This window comes from Dipodomys merriami, unplaced genomic scaffold, assembly GCF_024711535.1.
Source record: "Dipodomys merriami isolate MVZ:Mamm:240054 unplaced genomic scaffold, mDipMer1.0.p SCAF_5, whole genome shotgun sequence".
In the NCBI taxonomy this organism is placed as follows: Eukaryota; Metazoa; Chordata; class Mammalia; order Rodentia; family Heteromyidae; genus Dipodomys; species Dipodomys merriami.
Genome location: NW_027206068.1, coordinates 55,331,957 through 55,355,676, shown reverse-complemented (window position 1 = coordinate 55,355,676; position 23,720 = coordinate 55,331,957). Strand labels below are relative to the sequence as shown.

The following is a 23,720-nucleotide window of genomic DNA, read 5'->3' as shown; positions in this document are numbered from 1 at the left end:
AATGTTCAACATCTCTGGCTAACGGAAATGCAAATCAAAACCTCACTCCACTTAGAATGGCCAATATCAAGAAAACCAACAGTAACAAATACTGTCCTGGGTATGAACAAAAGGGACCTCGATTACACTGTTGGTGGGAATGCAAACTTGTTCAACTAATCTGGAAAGCAGTATGGAGGTTCCGCAAACGACTAAACATAGTGCTCCCCTATGACCCAGCAATCCTACTTCTGGGCAGTTAGCCAACAGAACACAAACAAGGCTTCACTAAAGCTTCCAGGACAGCTATGTCTATTGTTGTCATTTCTCCTCCTCCTCCTCTCTTTCTCATCTACTTTTCTTCTCTCTTCTTGCTCTCTCCTCCCTCTTGTTTTCATAAAGCTTTAAATTTAAGCATGAAGTCACAAAATGTACAAAATATAAATGTGTCCAGGCTTGGTGATAGATGCCTATAAATCTAGCACTGGGAAAGCTGACATAGGAGGATCATAAGTTTGAGGTCAAATAGGCTACATAGGAGACTCTGTCTAAAACATAAACAAAATGTGAACATGTAGCTCAATGAATTTCCACCAAGTAAACACATTCTGTAACCACCATTGACACCAAGAAATAAGATACTGCTGGTTGTTGGTGACTCATTCCTGTAATTCTAGCTACTCCGGAGGCTGAATTCTGAGGATCACAGGTCTAAGCAAGCCCAGGAACAGCAGACTCTTAGCTATAATTAACCAGCTAAAAGCCAAAAGTAGAGGTGGAGCTCAAGTGGTAGAGTCCCAAGCCTTGAGCCAAAAAGCCAAGTGAAAGTATGAGTTTCAGCCTCAGTACTGCTTCCTCTCACACACAAAAATAAATTGTCCTCAAGAGCCCTGCTCATGCCCCTTCCATTCACCAACTCTATCCTCAAAGCAAGTGCTGTTTTCTTTTCTGATATATAGATTAGTTGTTTCTATTTTCATAGTTCATAAGTTTGTAATCACTCAGTGTGTGTGTTCTCATTTGTGGCTACCTTCATTTTTATTTAACATTGGTGATTCTGAGCATCTTCTGTTATTATTTGTAGTTTGTTCATTCTCGTTGCTGTGTAGTATTCTACTGTATGAATATGTCATGATTATTTGACTATTCATGGATATTTCAACTCTTTCTGGGTTTTGGCTGGTCATCATATACAAGAATTATATCCTTTTCTTACTGTCACAATCAAAATGAGTGAAATACTCTAATTTGTTTTTGTTAAAGATGTAACATCCAGTAAGTCCAATCATAAATAATAAGAATCATAAATAATAAAAAAATTAAGTATTATTAGTTTCTTAAATTTTCAAAGTGGGGAAGAATTTGTTCTGTAGCTCACAGGAATTTCTCTCTCTCTTAGCTTGTTGCCATATGTGTTACATCCCGTTGTGGCCAAGGCTTGCATCACAAACAAAGTTAACATGATCACTGCAAGCTACATCACACCAGCACTGAAAGAGCTGGAAAAGAGGTCAGTTTCAGTCATTACCATGTAAATAAATGCCCTAAGGAGCATATTTCCTGACATTTCCTTTTTCCTCTTCCCACCTGTGTCAGTGTGGAAGATGCGGGCATCACACTCATTGGCGAGTTGGGCTTGGATCCTGGGCTTGATCATATGCTTGCAATGGATACCATCGATAAGGCCAAAGAAATGGGGGCCACGGTGAGCACAGTTTATGAGAGGGCATGACAGGCCTAGCTTTTATTACAAAAATAATCTTTCTGTGATTCTGGTTAAAGATGCGGTTATATTATAGCTCATTCTTTCATTTCAAATAGAATTTCATAAGTGCAGATGTGTCTGTGAAGTCAAGTGACATCTGGGTGTTGGATAGTAATTGATGCTACTCTAACATCTTCACTGAAAAAAGATTCTTAGATGGGATATAAGCAAGTTTGACTTTTGTCTGTGAGCAAAAACAATCTGAAATATCATCAGTCTGTTTGGGTAGTATTTGCATATGACAAAATACAGTTACATATGTGAATATATATAAATATATATACACACATATAAATTTGGGTACAAATCAGTAGGAACTGACAAAGCAAAACTGAACTAGTGGGTTCTTTTCTTTATAACATACCTAAAATACACCCCTGAATTAAATTAAGTGTCTGATTGTGAGGCTTTATATTAGAAAGCTTTAATAACTTAAAAATGGCACAATATTAGCAAGTTTATTCCACTATGGCATTGTCCTCAATGACTTAATACACCATTTTAAAATCATTCATTGTTTGCTACTTCTAAATTCTTGATTCTTTATTTATAGATTGAATCTTATATTTCCTACTGTGGGGGGCTTCCTGCCCCTGAACATTCTGACAATCCTTTGAGGTATAAATTCAGCTGGAGTCCTATGGGCGTTTTGATGAACGTAATGCAGCCTGCTTCTTATCTACTGAATGGAAAGGTAGGGGAATGCCTCTGAAACCTTAGAACTATAACCCTTTGATAACTGCCGAACCCTAACCTTTCTCCCTATTAAGAAATCCTCCAACCAACGCTCTGCTGTCTGTCCCTCACGTTCTCCTTCCCAGTGTATATCTTCTGTCTCATTTTGTGTGGCCCCTCATTCTCTCAAGCAAAGCTAGTGTGCATTCATCCCTTCTTTCCTTCTTGCCAGTTGTTCTGAAAAATACTCTTCTCATCTGGATTTATGTAAATACTGGTCAATCATCTTTTGACCGGTTTAGGTATGATGTACAGACTAAAAACCCGTTAGACTTTGGGCACCAATGGTTGTCATGCTGAATGAAGTTTTTGCCCCCCAGAGAATTCACAGCTGGCTGAGAATTGGCTGTCCAAAACAGAGGTTTTTTTTTGCCCAACTGCTGTGTAACAGAACATAAGAACTCTTCATTACAATAAAGAAACAGTGGTTCAGAGAAAATGTCAAGGTCATCAGCTGACACTCTTTTCTGCTTTTCCTAGATTTCATGTCAGGAAAGGTGGATGCTAGAATAACTGACTATAATTCAAACGAAATAATTTTTTTTGGAGCATGCTGATGTGCCACAAAAATGTATACAAGAAGACAATTGGTTTAGTTTAGATGAACAGGTTGGGGGTGGGAGGAGAAGGAAAAGCAATGGAGAAGAGGATGTACTCAATCAGAGCATGACTCATTTCCAACCGTTCTGATTTGCCAGAAGTTTGCGATTTCTTTCAATCTTCCCCAAGTGAGTGTCATGTGCATTTGAATTTTGAAAGGAACTATTTCGTATAAAGATTCCCAGAGCACTATGTAAAACACTAGTAACCAAGCAGGGCACATAAGGCTGATGCTGAGAAAATATGTGGCATGTCTGAGGATAAGAAAGAAGATGCCCAAGTTCTGGTCCAAGTACTGGCATTCTTGACAGCGTCACCAAAGGCCAGACAATTGTGAAGTCCACTGTGCACCAGCAGTCTTTAAGTATAATGTGAACACTGACATTCCATCCAGTTCTGCAGCTCTGATCCAGGTTTGTGCCAGAATTGCAGTTTGAGTTCTACCAAACCCATATCCGTCACACAATACATAGCCTACTTCTTATTGCATTTCTATGTTTTATAATCTTGGGGGGAAAGACTGGTTTCTGTTTGATATAAACTAAGATGTGATGCATAGAAAAATTATTACTTCAGTTGGGCAAAATGCTTATTTTTAGATGGCCCTATAAATGGCAAAGGAGACAAGAATGAAAGAGGCCCCATGGAAAAAGCCACTGAATGCTGTCTTGGCTGGACTTGGCTCTGTTGTGTGGATGAACTTCAGCTGAAAAAAAAAAACCCATAATAACACAATAATGCCTTTTTTTGGTACCAGGTTTAAGTCTGCCTGCTCTTTTGGCATTCTACCACTCAAGCCATACCTATAGCCCAGCTTTTGCTGGTTACTTTGAAGACAGAAGACACAAACTTCTTTTTTAGGCTGGCTTCAAAGCCAGATCCTCCAGATCTGAGCTTACTAAATAGCTAGGATGATAGGTGTGAGCTATTGGCATTGAGTAGTAATAGCAGATTTGCAGAGGGCTTTCAGTATGACTTAATGAAGCCAAACAGATTGTCATTTTTTCACAGGAGATTGATGGGTATGCCATAAGTCTTTAGCAAATATTAACTATATAAAGAATGTACAGGTTGTAAGACTTCAGGAAAAAATAAGCAGTTGTTTTGAAGCAGCAGAAATCCTATCTATTGAACTTGAAGTTTACCCCTTTTCTTCTGAACTCCTTTTGAAAAAAAAGAGTGCTGTTTTGCATTTCCCACACTCTGGAAGATCTGAAAAGAAAACATGATGTTTCTCTTTTCTTTGCTAAAAAGATACTGTTTTCAAGGTCCCGCTCAAGATTTCCTCTTGTGGATGGAGCTTTTCCTGACCACTCCACCCTCCCGTCTCTATTCTTTAGTGGAAACTCAATCAAAGTGTCAGATACTAGCATTGTCTGGGTCTAAGAATTTTCTGGAGGCTGTGTTATTCACTCAGTGATTTAAGTGTATCAGCCTGTCTCCCAAGGCACATTGTTAGACTTAAAAAAAAAAACCCTACCACATCTCTTGTATTCTCTTTCCTCTGCCCCCACCACTCTGCCCCACCACAGATCCAGCTTCAAGTAATTCACTGGATCATAAGAGGAGAGCTACATGACCTCTCTGGCTTTTGCTTAAAGTGGAAGCCTTAAACTTTCTCATCAATTAGAAAGTGGCCTGTGAATTAGGCCCTTTCTCTTTGTCCTACACTCTTGCAGTAAGTTCCAGTCACAGGTACTATTTCTAACTTCTGGTTTCTCTCAAATCTAGTTGCCTTCCATCTATCTTGAGGCAGGGATTCATCTCTTGCCTCATTTTCTTTATAGGTGACAGTGTGCTTTCTTGAGGTGAAAAGTAGGTGAACTCTATGTGGCAGAGCTTATCATCTGCTTTAGTCTCTCTCTCTCTCTCTCTCTCTCTCTCTCTCTCTCTCTCTCTCTCTCTCTCTCTCTCTCTCTCTCTCTCTCTCTCTCCCTCTTTCTCTCTCTCTCTCTCTTTTTTGTCAGTAGTGGGGATTGAACTCTGGGCCCAGGCACTGTCCCTCAGCTCTTCAGCTCAAGATGAGCACTTTACCACTTGAGCCACAGTGCCACTTCTGGTTTTTTGAGTGGTTAATTCAAGATAAGAGTCTCATGGACTTTTCCTTGCCTCGGCTGGCTTTGAACCTAGATCCTCAGATCTCAGCCTCCCAAGTAGCTAGGATTAGAGGCATTAGCAACCGGTTGCCTGGCCTGCTTTAATCTCTTGTCTAGAAAATAGTGCTTGTTCTGCAACCACATATGGAGATAACTTTTCTAGCCTGCTTTCCTTTGCCTGCTATCACCCAAACTGCAGCAGCCAAACCCTTCTTTCTAGGAAAACAGAAGCTAGCTCTGCTTTTCCAGTGTCTTTAACCATTTTTAGCATAGTCATCAGATACTTCTTTGGTGTTCTCCAGGATTCTCTACAATGCCCATTCTGCTTTCAAAATACAGATCTCAAAATAAGTATGATTGAAGGACTATGTAGAAAGAGCATGATCATTGGAGTTGCCTCTGATGGTCGGTCACCTCTGATAAATGTTTTATTGCATGGTTTAAAGTCAGATACATATAATAACTAGCAGACAGTGTATGTGTGTGTGTGTGTGTGTGTGTGTGTGTGTGTGTGTGTGTGTGTGATTGTAAGTATGGTTCCTGTGTTAAATCTTATTTAGATTAGGATTGAGAGCATTTGAATATGTGTTCCAAAATATGTGGCAGCAACAATCCTTGACTGGGAGATGTGTGTGTGTGTGTGTGTGTGTGTGTGTGTGTGTGTGTGTGTGTGTGTGTATGTGTGTGTGTGTGTGTGTGTGTGTGTGTGTGTGTAGCAGATTTGGACTTAGTCTATGTCTGTAGTGAGCCACTGTTTCTGCAGGGAGTGGGTTGGAATATGAACACTGTAAGAGCCAAAAGAAATACATCTTCTCACAAGTACTAGTGGCTCATGTCTATAATCCTAGCTACTTAGGAGGTTGATATCTGAGCTCATGATTCAAAGCCAGCCCAGGCAGGAAAGTCTATGAGATTATTATCTCTAATTTACTATGAGAAAACTGGAAGTGAAGCTGTGGCTCAAAATGGTAGAGTGCTAGCCTTGCGTGAAATAACTCAGTAACTCAGTTTAAGTGCCACAACCAACACACACACACACACACACACACGAAACACATTTTCTGTGAGGTAAATAAATATATCTACCTACATCATCAATAAAATATTAAGTAGGGTGAGGTTTGTTATTCAAACCATGTCATTAGAAGCACAATCCCACATTGACATCAAATGATAATGACTATTCACCTTGCAATTTTCATCAGAATCTCTAATCACACCATTCAATTTAAAATTTTCTGATTGTGTGTGTGTGTGTTTGTGTGTGTGTGTGTGTGTTCGTCAGTATTGAGGCTCAAGCACAGGTCCTTGAACTTTTACTTGGCTTTTCTGCTTAAGACTGGCGGGCACTCTACTAATTGAGATACATCTCCACTTCGGGCTTTTTGCTTGTAAAATTGGAGATAAAAGTCTCATTAATTTGTCTGTCTTGTCTGGCTTCAAACCAGGATCTTCAGCTCTCAACCTCCTGAGTAGCTAGGATTACACACCTGAGCCACAGGTACCCAGACAATTTTTTTTCTGGTTTTCTTTACAGGAATTTTATGATAGACCTATGGGCTTGCTGATTTATTTCCAATTGATAAAGTCCTGGAATAACATTGAAGTTTTTCTTTAAAAAGTTCCTGTTAGTTCAAACTAACAGGAGTTTGAAGTTTGCCAAAAGTTATAAAAGCAAAATGTCTATGGAAACTTTAAATATCAGCCTTTGCCTTTTAAATTAGATCGAAAGGAAAAACAAACCCCAACCACTTAAAATCTTATAAGAAGAAATTTGGTTTAAAGAAAAAAAGTGCAGAAACTGTCGCTCGGGAAATATTCTTAGTTTAGCCCAGGATGGGTTATAAGAAAATTAAGCCGAAACATTCTTCACATTCTTCAGATTCTCATGGTGAGGGCTAGAGACAGTACTTTGTTTTTTGTTGTAAACCTTTAGCCAGAAGATATAACCTATCTGACACCCCATTAAGCTTAACCCTTTCCTTCTGGCACTTCAGCCATATATAAGTGACGTTCATTTTCTCCCTCATATGAAGGCCTACAAAAAATAAAATCTACACATAAAGCTATGAGAGTCATTCCATTTCACCAGAATGTCTTTTAGGAAAAAGTCTTTGCTTCCCTCTGTGGTTCCATCACAACTCCCTTGAGCCGTGTTGCTTTGTGGCTGTAGAGATGGAGGTAGAGTATTTCCAGCAGGGCAAAAAGTACAACATAGCTCTTCAGCAAAACTCTCAGCCTTGACTATCACTGCACAATGCTTTCTACTGTTTTAAGGATAATCACAAGCCTCATACACTAAATGAATCTTTAGATCTTTACTTAAAAGACAATAACAACCCTTGTGCTTCACTGCATTTTGAGTGCATGTTTAGGGAAGTAGACTATGAGTAACAGAAACACGGAGACAGGGAAAGATATGGAAAGAGCAAGCGGAGATGGTTTAGTTTCTCCCCAGCAGTAACAGAGGGGATAGTACTTATATGAGCTTCATGGTATGTTCATGGGACTGTCTTTGTTGAGAAGCAAACTCTCTCCTCTGATGCCTTTCACCATCCCCAGCACACCCCTAAGTTTTAGGTACCAACCGTCTGTGAGCTATTCACACTTCTGGCACTTGGTAACCAGTGGTGAATGGCTGCTCAGTGAATAAAGGAGTGAACAGACGACAGGAATTCCATGTTGTTCACCCTGCTCCTTATTCCCTCCGCAGCTGTGTGATCCCTGCATCAACAGTAGGTGCTTGTTATGTGAATGAGGTGTGGAAGACTAATGCTTGATGTGGCTTGCAGGAAAGAGAAGGAGAAAATGTTGTTATCATTTAAGCCATTTAATGAGTGCCTGTTACTTTTTAGCTTAGGTTTTTATTTTTCTCTTTCTTTCATCTTTCTCCTTTCTTTCCTTTCCTTCTCCTTCCCTTCATCTCTCTCTTTCTTCTCTCCCTCCCTCCTTTTCTTCCCTCCCTCTCTCCCTTCCTTCCTTTTCTCTCTTCTTTCTCTCTTCTTTCTTTCTTTCTTTCTTTCTTTCTTTCTTTCTTTCTTTCTTTCTTTCTTTCTTTCTTTCTTCCTTTCTTTCTTTTTCTCTCTCTCCCTTCCTTCCTTCCTTCCTTCCTTCCTTCCTCTCTTCCTTCCTTCCTTTCCTCCCTCCCTCTCTACCTCCCTCCCTCCCTTCTTTTCTTCCTTCATTTCTTTCTTTCTTTCTTCCTTCCTTCCTTCCTTCCTCCCTCCCTCCTTCCCTCCCTTTCTCCTTTTCTCTCTCTCCCTTTTTCTTTCTCTTTCTCTCTCTCTTTCTTTCTCTCTTTCTTTCTCACTTTCTTTCTCTCTTTCTTTCTCTCTTTCTTTCTCTCTTTCTTTCTCTCTTTCTTTCTCTCTTTCTTTCTCTCTTTCTTTCTCTCTTTCTTTCTCTCTTTCTTTCTCTCTTTCTTTCTTTCTTTCTTTCTTTCTTTCCTACTGAAACAATGCCATTTTATCTAGGACCAAGAAAAAAATTGCAACAAAGTCTTATGTTTAGGAAAGCTCAATGTTTTTTGTAAATTTTGCAAGCCTGAGAGAAAGCATTGTAAATTATGATAATGATGCAACAGCTGGGCAATGGGATACTGCCTATGGTAGTTTCACTAGTTTCAAACCTTTATGAGGTTTTTTAAAAATGTATGTAATGTGGATAAAACACAGGGAAACAGCTAGTTACAGCCCCACATTTCCCTTTTCCATAATCTCAGGTTGTGAACGTGGCAGGGGGAGTCTCCTTTCTTGATGCCGTCACTTCCATGGATTATTTTCCTGGCCTGAATTTGGAGGGTTATCCTAACAGAGACAGTACTCGATACTCAGAGATCTATGGGATCCCATCTGCCCACACTTTACTGAGGGGTACACTGAGATATAAGGTAAGTGTTAGACTAACTGTATTATCAATTTGAATGTAAGTAGTGTGAATGCTTAATTTTTCTGCAGTAATAAAAATAATTAAGACAATAAACCAAGTGGAAATGTATTTTGTCAGGAACCTTTTGATTGAAAATGTCAGGTGAGCCAAGTCAACATAGCAAAAGAGGATTTATTGACTCATTTGAGATTGGGGCAGACAGAGGTTGTCATCAGCTGTAGTGATGTTTTGGAGTGATATTAGTGATATTTGGGCTTCTTATGGCCTAACAAGTCCAACTCCATTTGGAAGAACAGACTCTAGCTTTCTTCAATAGCTAAAATTATAACTTTTTGTCTCATTAGCTGAGATTCATCCTGAGTTTAGTGGAACAAATTTGTTAGTCAGCTTTGGCCTATGTTGTCTGTCCCTAGAGCTACAGAGAGAGTCAGCATGATGGGAAACACATGAACTGGGACTCAAGATGGGCTTACCCCTTCTGCTTATCTTGGCCAAAACTGACTTGGAAGAGTGACAGGGTGACATAGGCTTCTCCAAAGCAAATCGCAACTACAAAATAGGGGATTCCATTCTAGGAACATAAAACTAAAGTTCACTATACATTTACTCAACATAAAAGACTAGCTATACATGTGATCAAATGAAGATGAGCAATGTCATAATTTCTTAGCATAACAATTATTTTTCCCTTTTCCATGTGTTTTATGGTAGTAACTGTTAATTAGTAGAATGTATTATTTGCTTTGAGGGGGATATTATTCTTATAAATTCCTCTCATTACATATAAAATGTTTGCAGAACATGTTTTTAAAAATCATACTTGAGGCTCTGGGCTGGATCCCCAGTACCACAAAAAGTAAAATGATTAAAGAGCAAAACTGACTCTTATTAAACAATACTCTTTTGAGCTGATAGCATGTAACACTTGAAGAGACTGGTCTTTATTCTGCCTGAAAATACCATGCATCACCCAGATTTTTCCAGGTCTCTTATGCAAGCCAGTAGAAATATCCAAACGTGGATCTTCATCTGAGGGTAGAGTTAGTTGTACCCTTACCAAAAATGTGAAGTATTGTTTTCCAAGCTAGTGATAAAAAAATAGATCTATCTTTTCTTTTCTTTATCTTTCTGTCTTTCTGTCTTTGTCTTTCTTTCTTTCTTTCTTTTTTCTTTCTTTCTTTCTTTCTTTCTTTCTTTCTTTCTTTCTTTCTTTCTTTCTTTCTTTCTTTCTTTCTTTCTTTCTTTCTTTCCCCTCCCTCCCTCCCTCCCTCCCACCTTCCCTCCTTCTCTCCTCCCTCCCTCCCTCCTTCCTTCCTTCCTTCCTTCCTTCCTTCCTTCCTTCCTTCCTTCCTTTCTTCCTTCCTTCCTTCCTTCCTTTTTGTTGGTCGTGGGGCTTGAACTCTGGGCCTGGGTGCTTTGTGCTCTACCACTTGACCCACAGCACCACTTCCCGTTTTCTAGTAGTTTATTGGAGATAAGAGTCTCAAGGAGTTTCCTGCCCAGGCTGGCTTTTAACCATGATCCTCAGATCTCAGCCTCCTGAATAGCTAGGATTACAGGCGTGAGCTAGATCTATCTTTTCAAGGACAAGCTTAACATTTGTTTTTGTGAGAAAACTTTCATGTAGTGCTTATTGATTTTTCTTGTAGGGGTATTCCAAAGCTTTGAATGGATTCATAAAGTTGGGCCTGATAAACAGAGAAATATACCCTGCCCTAAGACCTGAGGCCAATCCTCTCACTTGGGTGAGTAACTCCAGAATTCCAGAGTGCTTTTAGAAATGGCTTGGTGTGAGCCTTGAGTAAACAAAAGAACCCTTCTGTAACTGATGGAGGAAGTTAAGTCTTAACTGTCTTCCTCCTCTTTATCAGTACAGGAGAAGGCAAGGGACTGATGTTCTAGGCCTGCTTCCTTGGGTTGTTGGGGTACTCCTTAAGCCCAGTGAAGAGTTCCAACCTCTTATTCTTCTCTGGGATCTTCCAGTTGACTAACTGTTAAGAGGCATAAGTATGATAGTCCAGGCAAGATTCTGGTGTATCACTGAACTGGACTCTGAAACTCCAAACCTGGCCACTCATAACCATAAATAATTGGTTTCAATTACATAAACACAGTTTGTATTCTGATGATATCCAATTCCTTAGGTATCAGTATTGCAAAAAGACTTTGGAGCTGAATGTAAAGTAGAAATGCCATTAACAGCCAGGAGTTACATTGAAATTACACTTTTTGTGCCCATATTGTGACAGACATGTCAGAAATTTATCACAATGGAAAATGGTCCAATATTTTAAGTTTTTTTTTGTATAGTTATGAGTCTTTCCAATCTGGGTTTTACCTTTTAGACAGGAGAAAATATCTGTAGAATTTAGAGTGGAGGTGGCTGGGCTGAAAAAGTTGGTGCAGCAATTTTGAGGGTGATTCCAGAATGTTAATAGTTTTAGCCTAGAACAAAAACTTTTTTGTGTGATTACAAATATCCTAAGCTTTATAGTCCATACAATCTCTTTAGAACGATTCAGAACGGCTATAGAAAATAGATAAATTAATGATTGTGACTGTGTTCCAATAAAATTTCTATTAAAAAGAAAACAAGCAAGGCCAGGCACTGGTAGCTCAAGCCTGTCATCCTCACTACTCAAGAGACTGAGATCTTTAGATCATGGTTTGAAGCCAAGCTGGGAAGGAAAGGCTATGAGACTCTTAGGTACAATTAACCACCAGAACACTGGAAATAGACTTTGGGCTCAAAGTGGTAGAGCTCTAGCCTTGAGTAACCAGTCTCTGAGTTCAAGCCCCATGGACCAACAAAAACAAACAAAAGACAAAAACACAGGTTATGAGCTAGCCATGTGTGACCTGTGATCTGGAGCATAGTTTTCCCTTTGGGACTCTGCAAGAAGTCTTGTTTAGAAAGCTGTGTCCACCGTTCAAGTGTTCTTTTGAAATATTACATGCCAAGGCTTTCTTATCTCGTAAACCTACAAGAACTGTGGTTGTTAATGGGAAACAGAACAGCAATCTTTCACTTTATCTTACCAAAATCAATTGTGAACAGGTGAGGAGGATGGTTGTAAACAATGATGGAGACAATGCAAGGAGACACAAAATAATATGCCAGCATCTTCTCTGTTTCTTGAGTTTTTCTGGTTGAAATATCATTCTAGAGATTTAGGTATGCAGATGTGTGGGTGTGTGTTGTGCTACAATATGCTGTTTTTAATGATTGCTAATGAAAATATTTGAGGCATGCTTGAAGTCCAATGTCTTAACAAGATAAAGTTTCAGCTGCAGTGTGCTTTGATTATATTAGGTATTATATTTTTTCTTTATTTTTACAACCAGAAACAACTCCTCTGTGACCTAGTTGGGATTTCACGCTCTTCTTCGTGTGATGTGCTTAAAGATGCTGTCCTTACAAAACTGGGAGGGGACCATACCCAGCTGGAGGCAGTAGAATGGTAGGCATCCACCATTCAATTTAGGGCCAAAAAAATTGAATTCATGATTATTTTGTCCTTTTCAGTTAAGGAAAGATTGAGATACAATCAAACATTTTATATGCATCTTTGACTAATCTCTGTTTGTTAGCTAATTTGTGCTCCTTAGTTGGCCCATGCTAGAAAGGTTATAATATGCTATGTAGGTGTAAAAAATACATGACCAGATAAACTCACTGACAATTTCAGTTTGGAAAATACTGGGCCAGCCATGGTGGCACACAGTTGAATTTCAGCTATCAGGAGGCAGCATGCATATATATATATATATATGCATAATATATATATGCATAATATATATATATATATATGTATTAGAAGCTTAAGCCACCATGATGAACTCCAGCTTATACATACATATACATTATATATGTATATATGTGTGTATATATACATATATGTATCTCTATCTATATATATGTGTATATATATATATATATATATATGATATGTATACATATGTATAAGCTGGAGTTCATCATGGTGGCTCAAGCTTCTATCTCTAGCTACCTGAGAGGCAAAGATTGGGAACAACAGTTTTGAGGGCCAGCCCAGGCATACAAGTTTATATGACTCCTCAACCAATGGCTATAAATGATGGTACACACTTGTTATCTGTGGTAATATAAGGAAGTATAGGTATAAAGATCTCAGCCCAGGCCTTCCTGAGCAGAAAACAAGACCCTGTCTCCAAAGTAACCAGTGAAAAAGTGGCTGAGGGCATGGCTCAATATGTAGAGTGCTTACCTGGCAAGTGAGAAGTCTTAGGTTCAACCCCAGAAGTGTTAAACAAAATTAAGCAACAAGAACAAGAACAAAACCAACCTGGCCTGGTGCTGCAACTTGTAAATCCCAACTGTGTGGGAGATGGAGGGTATGAGGATTGTAGTCTAAGGTCAGTGCCAGCCAAAAACAAGACGATATCCAAAAAATAACTAAAGTAAAAGAGGTTGGAGACTTGGCTTAACTGGTAGAGTACTTGCTTAGCAAACATTTAAACTTCGGTACCACTGAAATCATCATCTTTCCCATTTGGAAAAGTACTTACTGTGAAGTGTTGTCCCAGTAATTTCTTGCATAAAGTGGAAATTTTTATTTACTGTATGACTGCCATGCTTTATCAAGTATGGTTAGTGTGGGACAGCTCACCTAAATGAATCTCTTAGGAAGTACGTAACACGAATTTCCAATGGATCATCTTCATTCAAATTCATGGAACAATGTCTGGGGGAATCTGGCAATGACCCTGAAGACTAAAATATTGTCATTGTTATTATTTTACAATTTAAGAGAGTCCTTGAACTTGGAAAATGGTCTTGTGATCTGCCCTTTTAAGATAAACATTCAAGGAGTCTTTTTTCTGCTTTCCAAAGCAGAACACAATGAAGGCACTGAACTACTGCAGTTAGCTCTTGTGTTTTACAGGTTGGGCTTACTTGGGGAAGATCAAGTCCCTCAGGCAGAGTCCATTGTGGATGCACTCTCCAAACACTTGGCCTTGAAGCTCTCCTATGGTAGGCTCTCCTATGAGTCTTGGCTCAACATCTCTGAAGGAGTCAGAAGAGAGTTAGTGTAGCTAGATAGTCTGATTGGAGGGTGGGAGGCCATGCAGGAGAGTTGTGATGTGATGTGAGGGAAAGGGTCCTTGGGCTATGTTTCCAGGGGAAGAATATGAAAATTCTTAGGTAAAAATGAACTGGAGTACTATGGGAAAGGAAAGAAAAAGTTTTACTTCTACCACAGAAGTGTAAAATGGGCCTTTTTTTTTTTTTTTAAGGAGCAAATGTGTAGTAACTACAACAGTGTCTTTTAGATGTTAAGCAGATTAGATTGATACCCACTTGGGCAAAGGGATATAATTAGCATTTTAATTTCCTTCAGTTGTTGATTTAGTCTATGGACCGAAAATAGTATTATGATAAATAATTACTTAATGGCTTTATGTAATCACAAGAAAATCATGTGACATAAAGCCAGGGGTAGGAGGTGAAATATCATGTTTGAGTTATAAGGATAGTGGCATTTTCAAATATCTTCATTTTAAGGTCCTGAAGAAAAAGATATGATTGTGATGAGAGACAGTTTTGGGATCAGACATCCTTCTGGACATTTAGAGAGCAAAACTATTGATCTTGTGGTTTATGGAGATTTCAACGGATTTTCAGCAATGGCTAAAACAGTGGGTTTCCCCACGGCCATGGCAGCCAAAATGTTGCTTGATGGTAAGTACTGCTCCTTTCAGGGCTGCTCTGTCCCTGTACCACTCCTAAGCTAATCAGCTTCTGGGCATCAAAGAATTGCTCTTGAGCTTGGGCATTGTTTTTGTTATGCAATGTTATATTTTGTTAAATGATGACAATTACTGTGAAGAGGTCATCTGAGGGGAATAAAGCACACAGTTAGACCTGATTTCCACGCAGCTCAGTGTCCAGATGGCTGAGTGATGATGTACAAGTTGCACAGCATGTCTCAGTAAAAGTTTCCTCATCTCAGAAGAGGCTTATTGTGACACTTGAACAAAACAGCATAGAAACTTGCCATCAGAGGGCCCCACAGTAGATATTAAACCCCTCCCTTCCTTTCCTTGTTTGTTTTTCTACTTTGGGAGTGAACAGCAGAGAGTATTCGGTTATAGAAGCTCAAGAATATGGACTCTATTTTATATCTTAAAGTATCATCTATACTTTGTGAATATTTTCCAATACCTGCTCCTTGATTTACAGTCGGGTTCTGTTTGAATCACCTCATTCTAAGATGAGAATGTGTTAAGTTGAAAAATCACTGAACACAGCTGACCTAATGAATATCATAGCTAAGAAACACAGTATACATAGAGTGCTGGTTGTTTACTGTCATGTTTAACTTCACCACTGCCTGGCAGCTGTAGTTGTTTCTGTCCAGCATCTTGAGATAGCATCTGACAGTGTGTGATACTCTAGTATCATATACTAGCATCACTAGTCTGAGAGAAGATCACAATTCTGAATTCTAAGTAGCATCTATATTGAATGCATATTGCTTTTATACACTGGTAAAGTTGAAACTTTTAGTTTTCCACCATTTTAAGAGCTGCCCAAATGATCAGGTTGGTTTCACTTCATTGGGGTAGGAATTATTGCAAATACATGCATAGATTCTCAAACATACCCACATCCATCCATACCTCCTTTCCTAAAGTAACTCATTTCCTTTACAGTGTTGACTAATCACTGAGTAATGTACATTTAGGCAACTGTTTAGATAGTGTCTGGGCCTACAGTTCACATTGGCTGTGAAAGCTGCTGGATTGATATCTTTTTTGTAGAGATCATCTGTAAAATTAAACACCAAAAATGATAATCACTCATTTTCTTCCAGGTGAAATTGAAGCAAAAGGCCTAATGGGGCCTTTTACAAAGGAGATCTATGGGCCAATATTAGAGCGGATTAAAGCAGAAGGCATTATATACACTACACAGAGCACACTCAAGCTATAATTTTGTATCATCACAGGCAAAATGGCTCTCAACATCTGCATGATAAACATGCTTACTAATATGCTGTTGTTTTTATAGCGTGAAGCATGACCTATTTTGATTGTGTCAATAAAATGGTGGTTTTGAATAAAAATCTCAATTTTAATTTGAAAATGTTCAGAATATGAGAGGCCAATCATTATGGGAGAACTTTAGTAATTTTACTGTGTATTACCATATATGTATAAAATGATAATGATCATACTTTGTTAACTTATTGTGCCTCTTTTCTTATAAAATATATTTTCCTATAATCAACAAATGTAGTTTCATTGTTTTAGAAGATTGCTATATAATTTTATTTTTGTACTTTTCAAATTGATTCTGTTAAATACCTTTAGAATACTTATGTCTAAATCTATACAAAATACTATGTTATGCTTTTTGTAAAGTGATGATTTATTTAGTAAATTTATCACTTTCATTATTTTCTCTTGAGTGTCTGGAAAAGGAAACTAGTGAGATTAATTCACAATCCATATAGTCATTCATTAAGAACACAAAGTATTTAAGCAAGTGCAAAGCCCTTTCATGTAAAAACACTCAACAAACAAAAAGTGAACTTTCTCAATCTGGTTTTAAAATCTATGAAAAATCCACAATTTGTATTTAATACAAAACACTGAATGATTTCCCATGACATCAGAAATGAAAAAAAGATAATTGCTTTTGCCACTACAATTCAGCCTGTACTAGAGCATTGAGCCAGAGCAAGTAAGGAGGAAAATAAAAGGCATCTTGATTAGGAAGGAAGTACTAAACTCTCTGTAGACATAGAATTCTAAAGGACAACCAAAGAAAATACAAATAAATGTACTTAAAATATAACAAAGCATTAGAATAATTCATTTGGCAAAGCTGTAAATACAAGAGTCAACCTAAAGAAATGGATTATGTCCTTAAAGTGTCAATGAATAAACAAAGACTTAGAAATAGAATCGAGAGTCCAGAAGTGCTGCTCACTTGGTTTCTGAGACAAGTGCTAAGATAATTCAAAGAGGGAAAATAATTTTTCATCAACTGGCGATTAGAAATAGAGACATTTACATACCAATAATGAAGTTAGGCCTCTGCAGCAAGCCACATGTGAAACTGAACTAAAAATGGACTTATGACTTAACTATAAGAGCTAATACGGTTAGAATTTCAAAAGAAACCATGGGCATAAATCTTCATAAACTTGAATTAGGCAATAGTATTTTAAATAACATCCAAAACACAAGCAAAAAAGAAAATTGAACAGGGTGAAAATTAAGGACTTAGTGATTTCATAGACCTACAGAAACAGTGGACCAATGAAAAACAAGCAACAACATAAAAGCCATAGAATGAGAGAAAATTTTTGTAAATAATAAATCAGTAGGAGTATAAATCTAGAACAAAGAACTGCTATACTTTAATAATTAAAAAAATATTTTTAAAGCTATAAGAAGATTTAAATTGACCAGCTCTCCAAAGAAGATATACAAAAGACTATGAGGCTCATGAAATATTCTCACCATCAATTATGACTAGGAACTCAGATTAAATCAACAATGAAATGCCACTTTGTAAAATGGCTATAATGAAATGCCACTTTGTAAAGTGGCTATAATCCAAGGTAATAACAAAGGCTGGTGAGAACATAAAGATGTTAGAACTCTTAAGCAGTTAAGCTAGATAACCAAGAACAAAGGAGACATCACCATAAACACTTGTACAAAAGTTCCTAGTTGAAGAGCTGTTTCTTGTGGCCTGTTTAGAGTGTGTCATAGCTGAGAAACTAATTAGAAGTCCTATTATTTAGATAACAACAAATCTCAATTCACGCTTTTTTTTCTTTTAATAATTATAATCTTAAGAAAAAATATTAGCTACAATTTCATGCCACTGACATGTAGAGTCTTAAAACTGATGTGTATGTTTTATTTAAAACCATCCACACTAATACTTCAACATTGTACTAATGAAGAAGAGATTTGTAATGTGCTAAAGTATCCTACCATTAGCAAATTGGTGGATGATAAACAATGAGTTAATAAAAGAAGGTTTCATTTTTTACAAATGTGCAGATTTTTTTCTTTCCTTAAAAAAGTTAAATTCTCCGGGCGCTGGTGGCTCATGCCTGTAATCCTAGCTACTCAGGAGGCTAAGATCTGAGGATTGTGTTTCAAAGCTAGCAAAGTTCATGAAACTCTTATCTGGAGATAAGAAACCACCAGAAGACTGGAAGTGGTGCTGTGGCTCAAGTGGTAGAGTGCTAGCCTTGAGCTGAAGAGCTGAGGGACAGCGCCTAGGCCCAGAGTTCAAGCCCCACAACAGGCAAAAAAAAAAAAAAAAAAAATTCAATGAAAGCTTGATATTCCTGGTGTTCTTTTTGTAAATAGAATTAAAATTTAATATCAAATTATACAACCTAGCTCCTCTTAAAGAATTTTTTTCCATGTTTCAGATTAAGTGATAATATATGCTAACAAATTAAGGATTTTCCAATAAGAAATATAACTCAGTAAGATTACAAGAAAAGCTACTGCTATAAAATCACATTAGAAGTATGATGTAGAACTATGACGGAATTTATAGTTCCAATGGGTATGGCTTAACAATGATTATGGTAATGAACAACATTCTTAAAACTGCTCTCCATGATTTAAAATTGGAGATGTAGTCTGTTTAGAAATCTTTTTCAGATACACTCATTTATAAGGACTGCATAAAGAAAAACTAAGAAGAGTTATATCTGGTCAAAACCAGTAAATTTATTGTGACCTACAGTGTCTGGATTCCAAAGACCAATCGAATACTTTTGATTTAGACAAAAACCTATTCATGCATTCATTTATTTAAAATATTATCTCGTACCTTTAATTTACATATACTGTACTACTTGTTAGGTATACAGGACTAACAAAGGAGAAAAATTCCTCTTCCCATGAGATTTAAATACTAAGCAAGGAAACAGACAACAACAAACAGATGTAAAATAAAGGTTCAGAAAACATCTTGAGTCCTAAAGAAAAATAAAACAAGATTAAGGAATGGGGAGGGCACTAATCCCATTCAAGAGGGCTCTAATCACCCAAGGACCTTTAGTTCCAATAACCATAGCCTTAAGGATAAGGATTCAAGCATATAAATTCTGGGAGACATAAACATCAAGACCATGACTCCTTCAGAAGCCAAAAGAAATATACAATGGTTCTGGTTATTAAACAGGACTAAAACAATTAACTAACACTAGGAAACTATAGAGTGCCAGTGTATGATGCTGTGTTGTCCTAAAGGTAATTAAGGTTTTTTTCACAGGAAACACCATTTGAGAACCATTACTCTGTATTTCCTTCCCTTCATCCATCCTTTTCTTACTCCCATCATTCTGCTGGGACCCATACCCCCACTTTCTGGGCACATACACCCCAACACTATTTCGTAAGTATACACACACGAATGGCAATATTTATATTTATTTTTGCAATTCCTTGAATAAAAACATTTAAACAATGTTTGGTAAGGAATTATTCTCATTAAAAGGTCTTTCAAAACAAGTGTATATTTATTGGACACAAAAGTTAAAATTACACACTGAAATAGTTAATTGCTTAGATAACACAATACAATGTCAGCGGACTTGGAGAATAAAAACATAAGGAACCAAATGATTAAATCAAACAAGTACACAGAACTAGAAAATGGACTCAGTAGTAAAATATAAAAATCTACAATTATAAATATAAATTTGGTCCATGGACACACTAGAGCAGTATTTACAATAAGTATCAGATTATGCCTACTTTAGGTCAATACTGTGGTTTTAAAATGTTGAATATAGGCAACAAAGTGGATTTTACAGTCTACTAATTAAGTTATATTTCTTGCAACCTAATGACTGCTACAAATACACCTAAAAAATTGGACACACACACACACACACACACACACACACACACACACACACACACACACACACACACACACACAAACTCCAAACATTTTCTGTAGCTGGGAATTCCTAAAATCTACAAATTGGTAATTTCTGTTAAAATCAATATGGAAAAAAATACCACAATTCCATTCTTAGAAATACTGTAAAATTTAATCATTTTAGTTCAAACATAATAAGTGAATTACAAGTAGTATTTCGGAAAGGCACACGTTGTTAATGATGTAAAATTGGCAGCAGATTCCTATGTCATGGAAGTTACTGTCAGGTATGGAAGGTGAACGGATAACAGAAATGACTCAGTCCTTTAATCTGAGAAAGAGAAAAACAGTGCTGAGATGTAGACTCTCCCATGCTTTCTGCATTAAACTAAAGACTCCAAGCTCTCAGCTATATTTCCATCAGGCAATGCTGCACCATTACTGTCCAGAGAGGTGGATGGATTTTCCTCCTGCCTTGTGCTGACAAGGCTCAGGACCACTTTGTAGAGAAACTGGTAGTGCTCCTAGAAAACAGACAAAAAGAGGATCTAAGCAGGAAGCTTGGTGAAGACATCTAGATGTAAAAATGGAATACTGTTAGTCACAGTTTGGCACCCATCATGGAAAGCCACGGTGTTGTGGGCTTTGTTCTACTCGGCAGAGGTGTACAATCTGTATTCATGTTTCTTTCTGATTAAATTAGCTTCGCAATTAGCAAATGTTCCTTGACCTAGAAAATTAGCTCATTTTCATCTGTTCAGTGAGAAGCACACTGTTCTTATTCATTTGCTTCCTGAAATTAGAAGGTAATAGCATAGAGTTTTAACAACAGGGAAATGCATTGGTGCTAGGCATTCTTCCAGAAATAACTATTTTCTTCTCTTGTCTCCAGTTGCTATGGAATATAATTGTTCTATTTATGGAGAGACCTCAACCATGGTTTTACTATCAGCTAAGTGACCCATGTAGAATGTAGTCCATTCATCAGATCCATTGCTTAGAAATATTATTTTCACCAGCCTGACTAGTTCTCTGCTCTACTTGAAGGTGTGTGTGCTTGTGTGTGTGTGTGTGTGTGTGTGTGTGTGTGTGTGTGTGCGTGGGTATGTGCTCTGCTGTAATCTCCATGTAAGGGATCAGCTATGAACATGATGGTGAGCCTATGTCTTCGAACCCTCCTACAAGGGGGTGCACCAGGCATAATGGGTGCACCCATTATCTTCCCAGATATTGTTTTCAGACACACACACACACACACATACATACACACACACACACACACACACACACACACACACACACACACACACACACACACACACACACACACACACACACCCCTTGTAGATTATTTTTGAAATTGAGAGTGGTTATCAGATGAGCCATGTCACTTCACTGACTGTACATGTTTTTCTTTTCCTAAAAATACTGAAAGATTAGTCATTTGTTAACTTTAGAAATTGAATTTGGCCTGAGAACCAACATTTAAATATTTGAGGTAGATCCACTAGTTGTTCTCTAAGGCTAGGCAGAGCTTGAACCCCAGAAATTAACTTTTTTTTTAGGTAGATCAATTTGTTGGTACTTCACATATTTTTGAAAATTAGAATAAATCTTATAATACAAGACAGTTAATTTTTTCAATCTATCAGTCATCTAGAAATGCAGACTTGTGAATCAGCTTGACAACTATATGGGTTGTTACCTATTTGTTCATATGACCCTTTCTTTTTTTCCCCCTTTGTCTAGATTCTTTTTTTAAATAAGTTTTTTATTGTGAAAATACTGTGCAGAGGGGTTACAAGGTAATGAGTACATTTCTTATCCAATGCTGTTGCCTCCTCCTTCGTTTTCCCCTACCATCCCATTCCTCCCACCTCATCTACCCCCAATCCCTGCCTAAATTGTAAAGTTCATTTTTTGACATAGTGTCTTGTACATCTCATTGGGGCAATGGGTCAATCTGTATCCCTGTTTAAACCTAGCAGCATCAGGATACACATTTTTCTCAGCAGCACACGGAACATTTTCCATATGACCCTTCGTGTGCATAACTGAGAGATTTCAGCAATTTCAAGAAAGCAAATAATTCTCTGAGAATAACAAGTTTGTTTCACTGCTTTACTACTTACAATGTCAGAGAAGACTCCCGGCCTCATCAGATTGATCATCTTGGCTACCTGGTAAACATCCATGGAATTTTCTTTTTCTAGTTGGTGCATAAGGGTGGTCAGAGCACAGAAAGTCCCTGCAGTCACTCCTCCATGCCTTGTAACAAAGGAAAGGAACAAAGGTTCTATCAGATGCTCAGGGCATTCTCAGCCGGAACTCGCAGAATAGGCAGACTTTAAAGTTCACAATAAAAGCACTAGATACTTTAGTTACATTTTGTCTTATGATTTAATTGGAAACCCTGTCATGTGTTCATGCTGTTGTTCATGGTATAGGGGTTTAATATTTGTGTATTTGTTACTTTTAGCTTACAAAAAGAGGATGGCAAGAATTTAAAAATGAATGGACATTCAGAGAGGAGGAGAGAGGAGGGCTGAGCAAATGCAGTCAGAATGAATCTATGTGAAAGCAAGTAGGAAATTTGATGGGCTGGGTGGAGTTGGACTAGATGTGGGGAGAGAATGATATAGAGTGACACTGATCAAGTTCATTGTATACACAAACTGACATGTTGAATTCAAACATCTCTGTTCACCTATTTAAAGATAATAAAATAAAAACGGAATCTATAATATACAAAATACATATCTTATGTGCTATGTTTGTAATATAAACTGAACTTTTTTTATAATGGAAATTTGGAAAGATCTATGAAATAATAGAAAGTTATAGTTATTAGAAAATTATATACAGGTTTTGATCTATTCTCAAGAAATAAATGTCTGGAAATGTATCTCTGATTAGCTCAGATTAGGATGAAGACCCATTACTGCAACACTGCCTCTCCACACAAAATATTCTCATCATGAAAAGCAAGAGCAGATTCCTGTGTTTGATTATACATCCATTCTTTGCCTTCAGAGGAAGGAAGAAATGTTCAATATTATACTCATTGTTAGATAGGTAACCAATTTACCCCAGCTAAGCCATCACCTGTGGCTCAAGGAATGAGGTGAGTCTCAAGACAAGATGTTGATGTTAAGTGTGAAACTTACTCATCATGAACAATCATGGGCCCATCCCTGCTGGCAGCTTCTTCTTTGACAATGCTGATCAGTTCAAAAGTTTTACTAATGGGACTATCTGGATTCGGCCACTTGGGACACTGAAAATGCCTCACTTCAAGTACATAATCATCCTATGAGAAAAATGAACCAATTAATATTTAGGAGCACTTTATCATGAGTGGAGTGACTAAGGGAATCACAAGTTCAACTCAGGTAATTAACCTCATGAATGTATTATTTATGACAAATTTCCATCATAGAAGGAAGACAGAGCTGTACTGCTACTTTTGCCATGCATAGATTTACTCAGGCAGATAACAAAATGACATCTCTTCTTAAATTCTAAATATAAACGTAATCTGTGGGTGTATGGTGTGAAATGCTCACACACCATGAAAATATGTACAGGGATGTGCCTGTTTTCTAAGTCTGAAGTTACAAAAGGAAATCGCCAGTGTGAAACTTTGCTTGGAGAATAGCACAGAGATCTTCAAACACCAGCAACAAGTAAACTTACACCTGGGGAAGAAAAATGAGACTGAACACTAAGGTGGGAAAAATGC

General features: G+C 37.6%; 2 protein-coding genes across 6 annotated transcripts in view; one reads left to right on the top strand and one right to left on the bottom strand.

The window, feature by feature from the left end:
• Aass (aminoadipate-semialdehyde synthase) overlaps positions 1-18,122 on the top strand; it is a 50,523-nt gene extending 32,401 nt beyond the window's left edge. Inside the window, exons 16-24 of one of the 2 annotated variants that reach the window (XM_069996649.1) lie at positions 1,379-1,489; positions 1,576-1,684; positions 2,298-2,438; positions 8,897-9,064; positions 10,713-10,808; positions 12,409-12,524; positions 13,989-14,077; positions 14,609-14,785; positions 15,921-18,122. In XM_069996649.1, the coding sequence (XP_069852750.1) occupies positions 1,379-1,489; positions 1,576-1,684; positions 2,298-2,438; positions 8,897-9,064; positions 10,713-10,808; positions 12,409-12,524; positions 13,989-14,077; positions 14,609-14,785; positions 15,921-16,039 (1,126 nt within the window). In that variant the 3' untranslated portion in view covers positions 16,040-18,122. Of the gene's footprint in view, positions 1-1,378; positions 1,490-1,575; positions 1,685-2,297; positions 2,439-8,896; positions 9,065-10,712; positions 10,809-12,408; positions 12,525-13,988; positions 14,078-14,608; positions 14,786-15,920 lie in introns of those variants that run through there. The other variant, XM_069996650.1, reaches the window with a different exon arrangement.
• Positions 18,123-19,421: 1,299 nt separating this feature from the next.
• Positions 19,422-23,720, bottom strand: part of Ptprz1 (protein tyrosine phosphatase receptor type Z1) — a 170,289-nt gene continuing 165,990 nt past the window's right edge. For 2 of the 4 annotated variants that reach the window (XM_069996644.1, XM_069996645.1), the window contains 3 exons: positions 23,146-23,288; positions 22,111-22,246; positions 19,422-20,502 (listed from right to left, as the gene is read on the bottom strand). In XM_069996644.1, the coding sequence (XP_069852745.1) occupies positions 20,362-20,502; positions 22,111-22,246; positions 23,146-23,288 (420 nt within the window). In that variant the 3' untranslated portion in view covers positions 19,422-20,361. The remainder of the gene's footprint in view (positions 20,503-22,110; positions 22,247-23,145; positions 23,289-23,720) is intronic. The other 2 variants (XM_069996647.1, XM_069996648.1) reach the window with 1 other exon arrangement.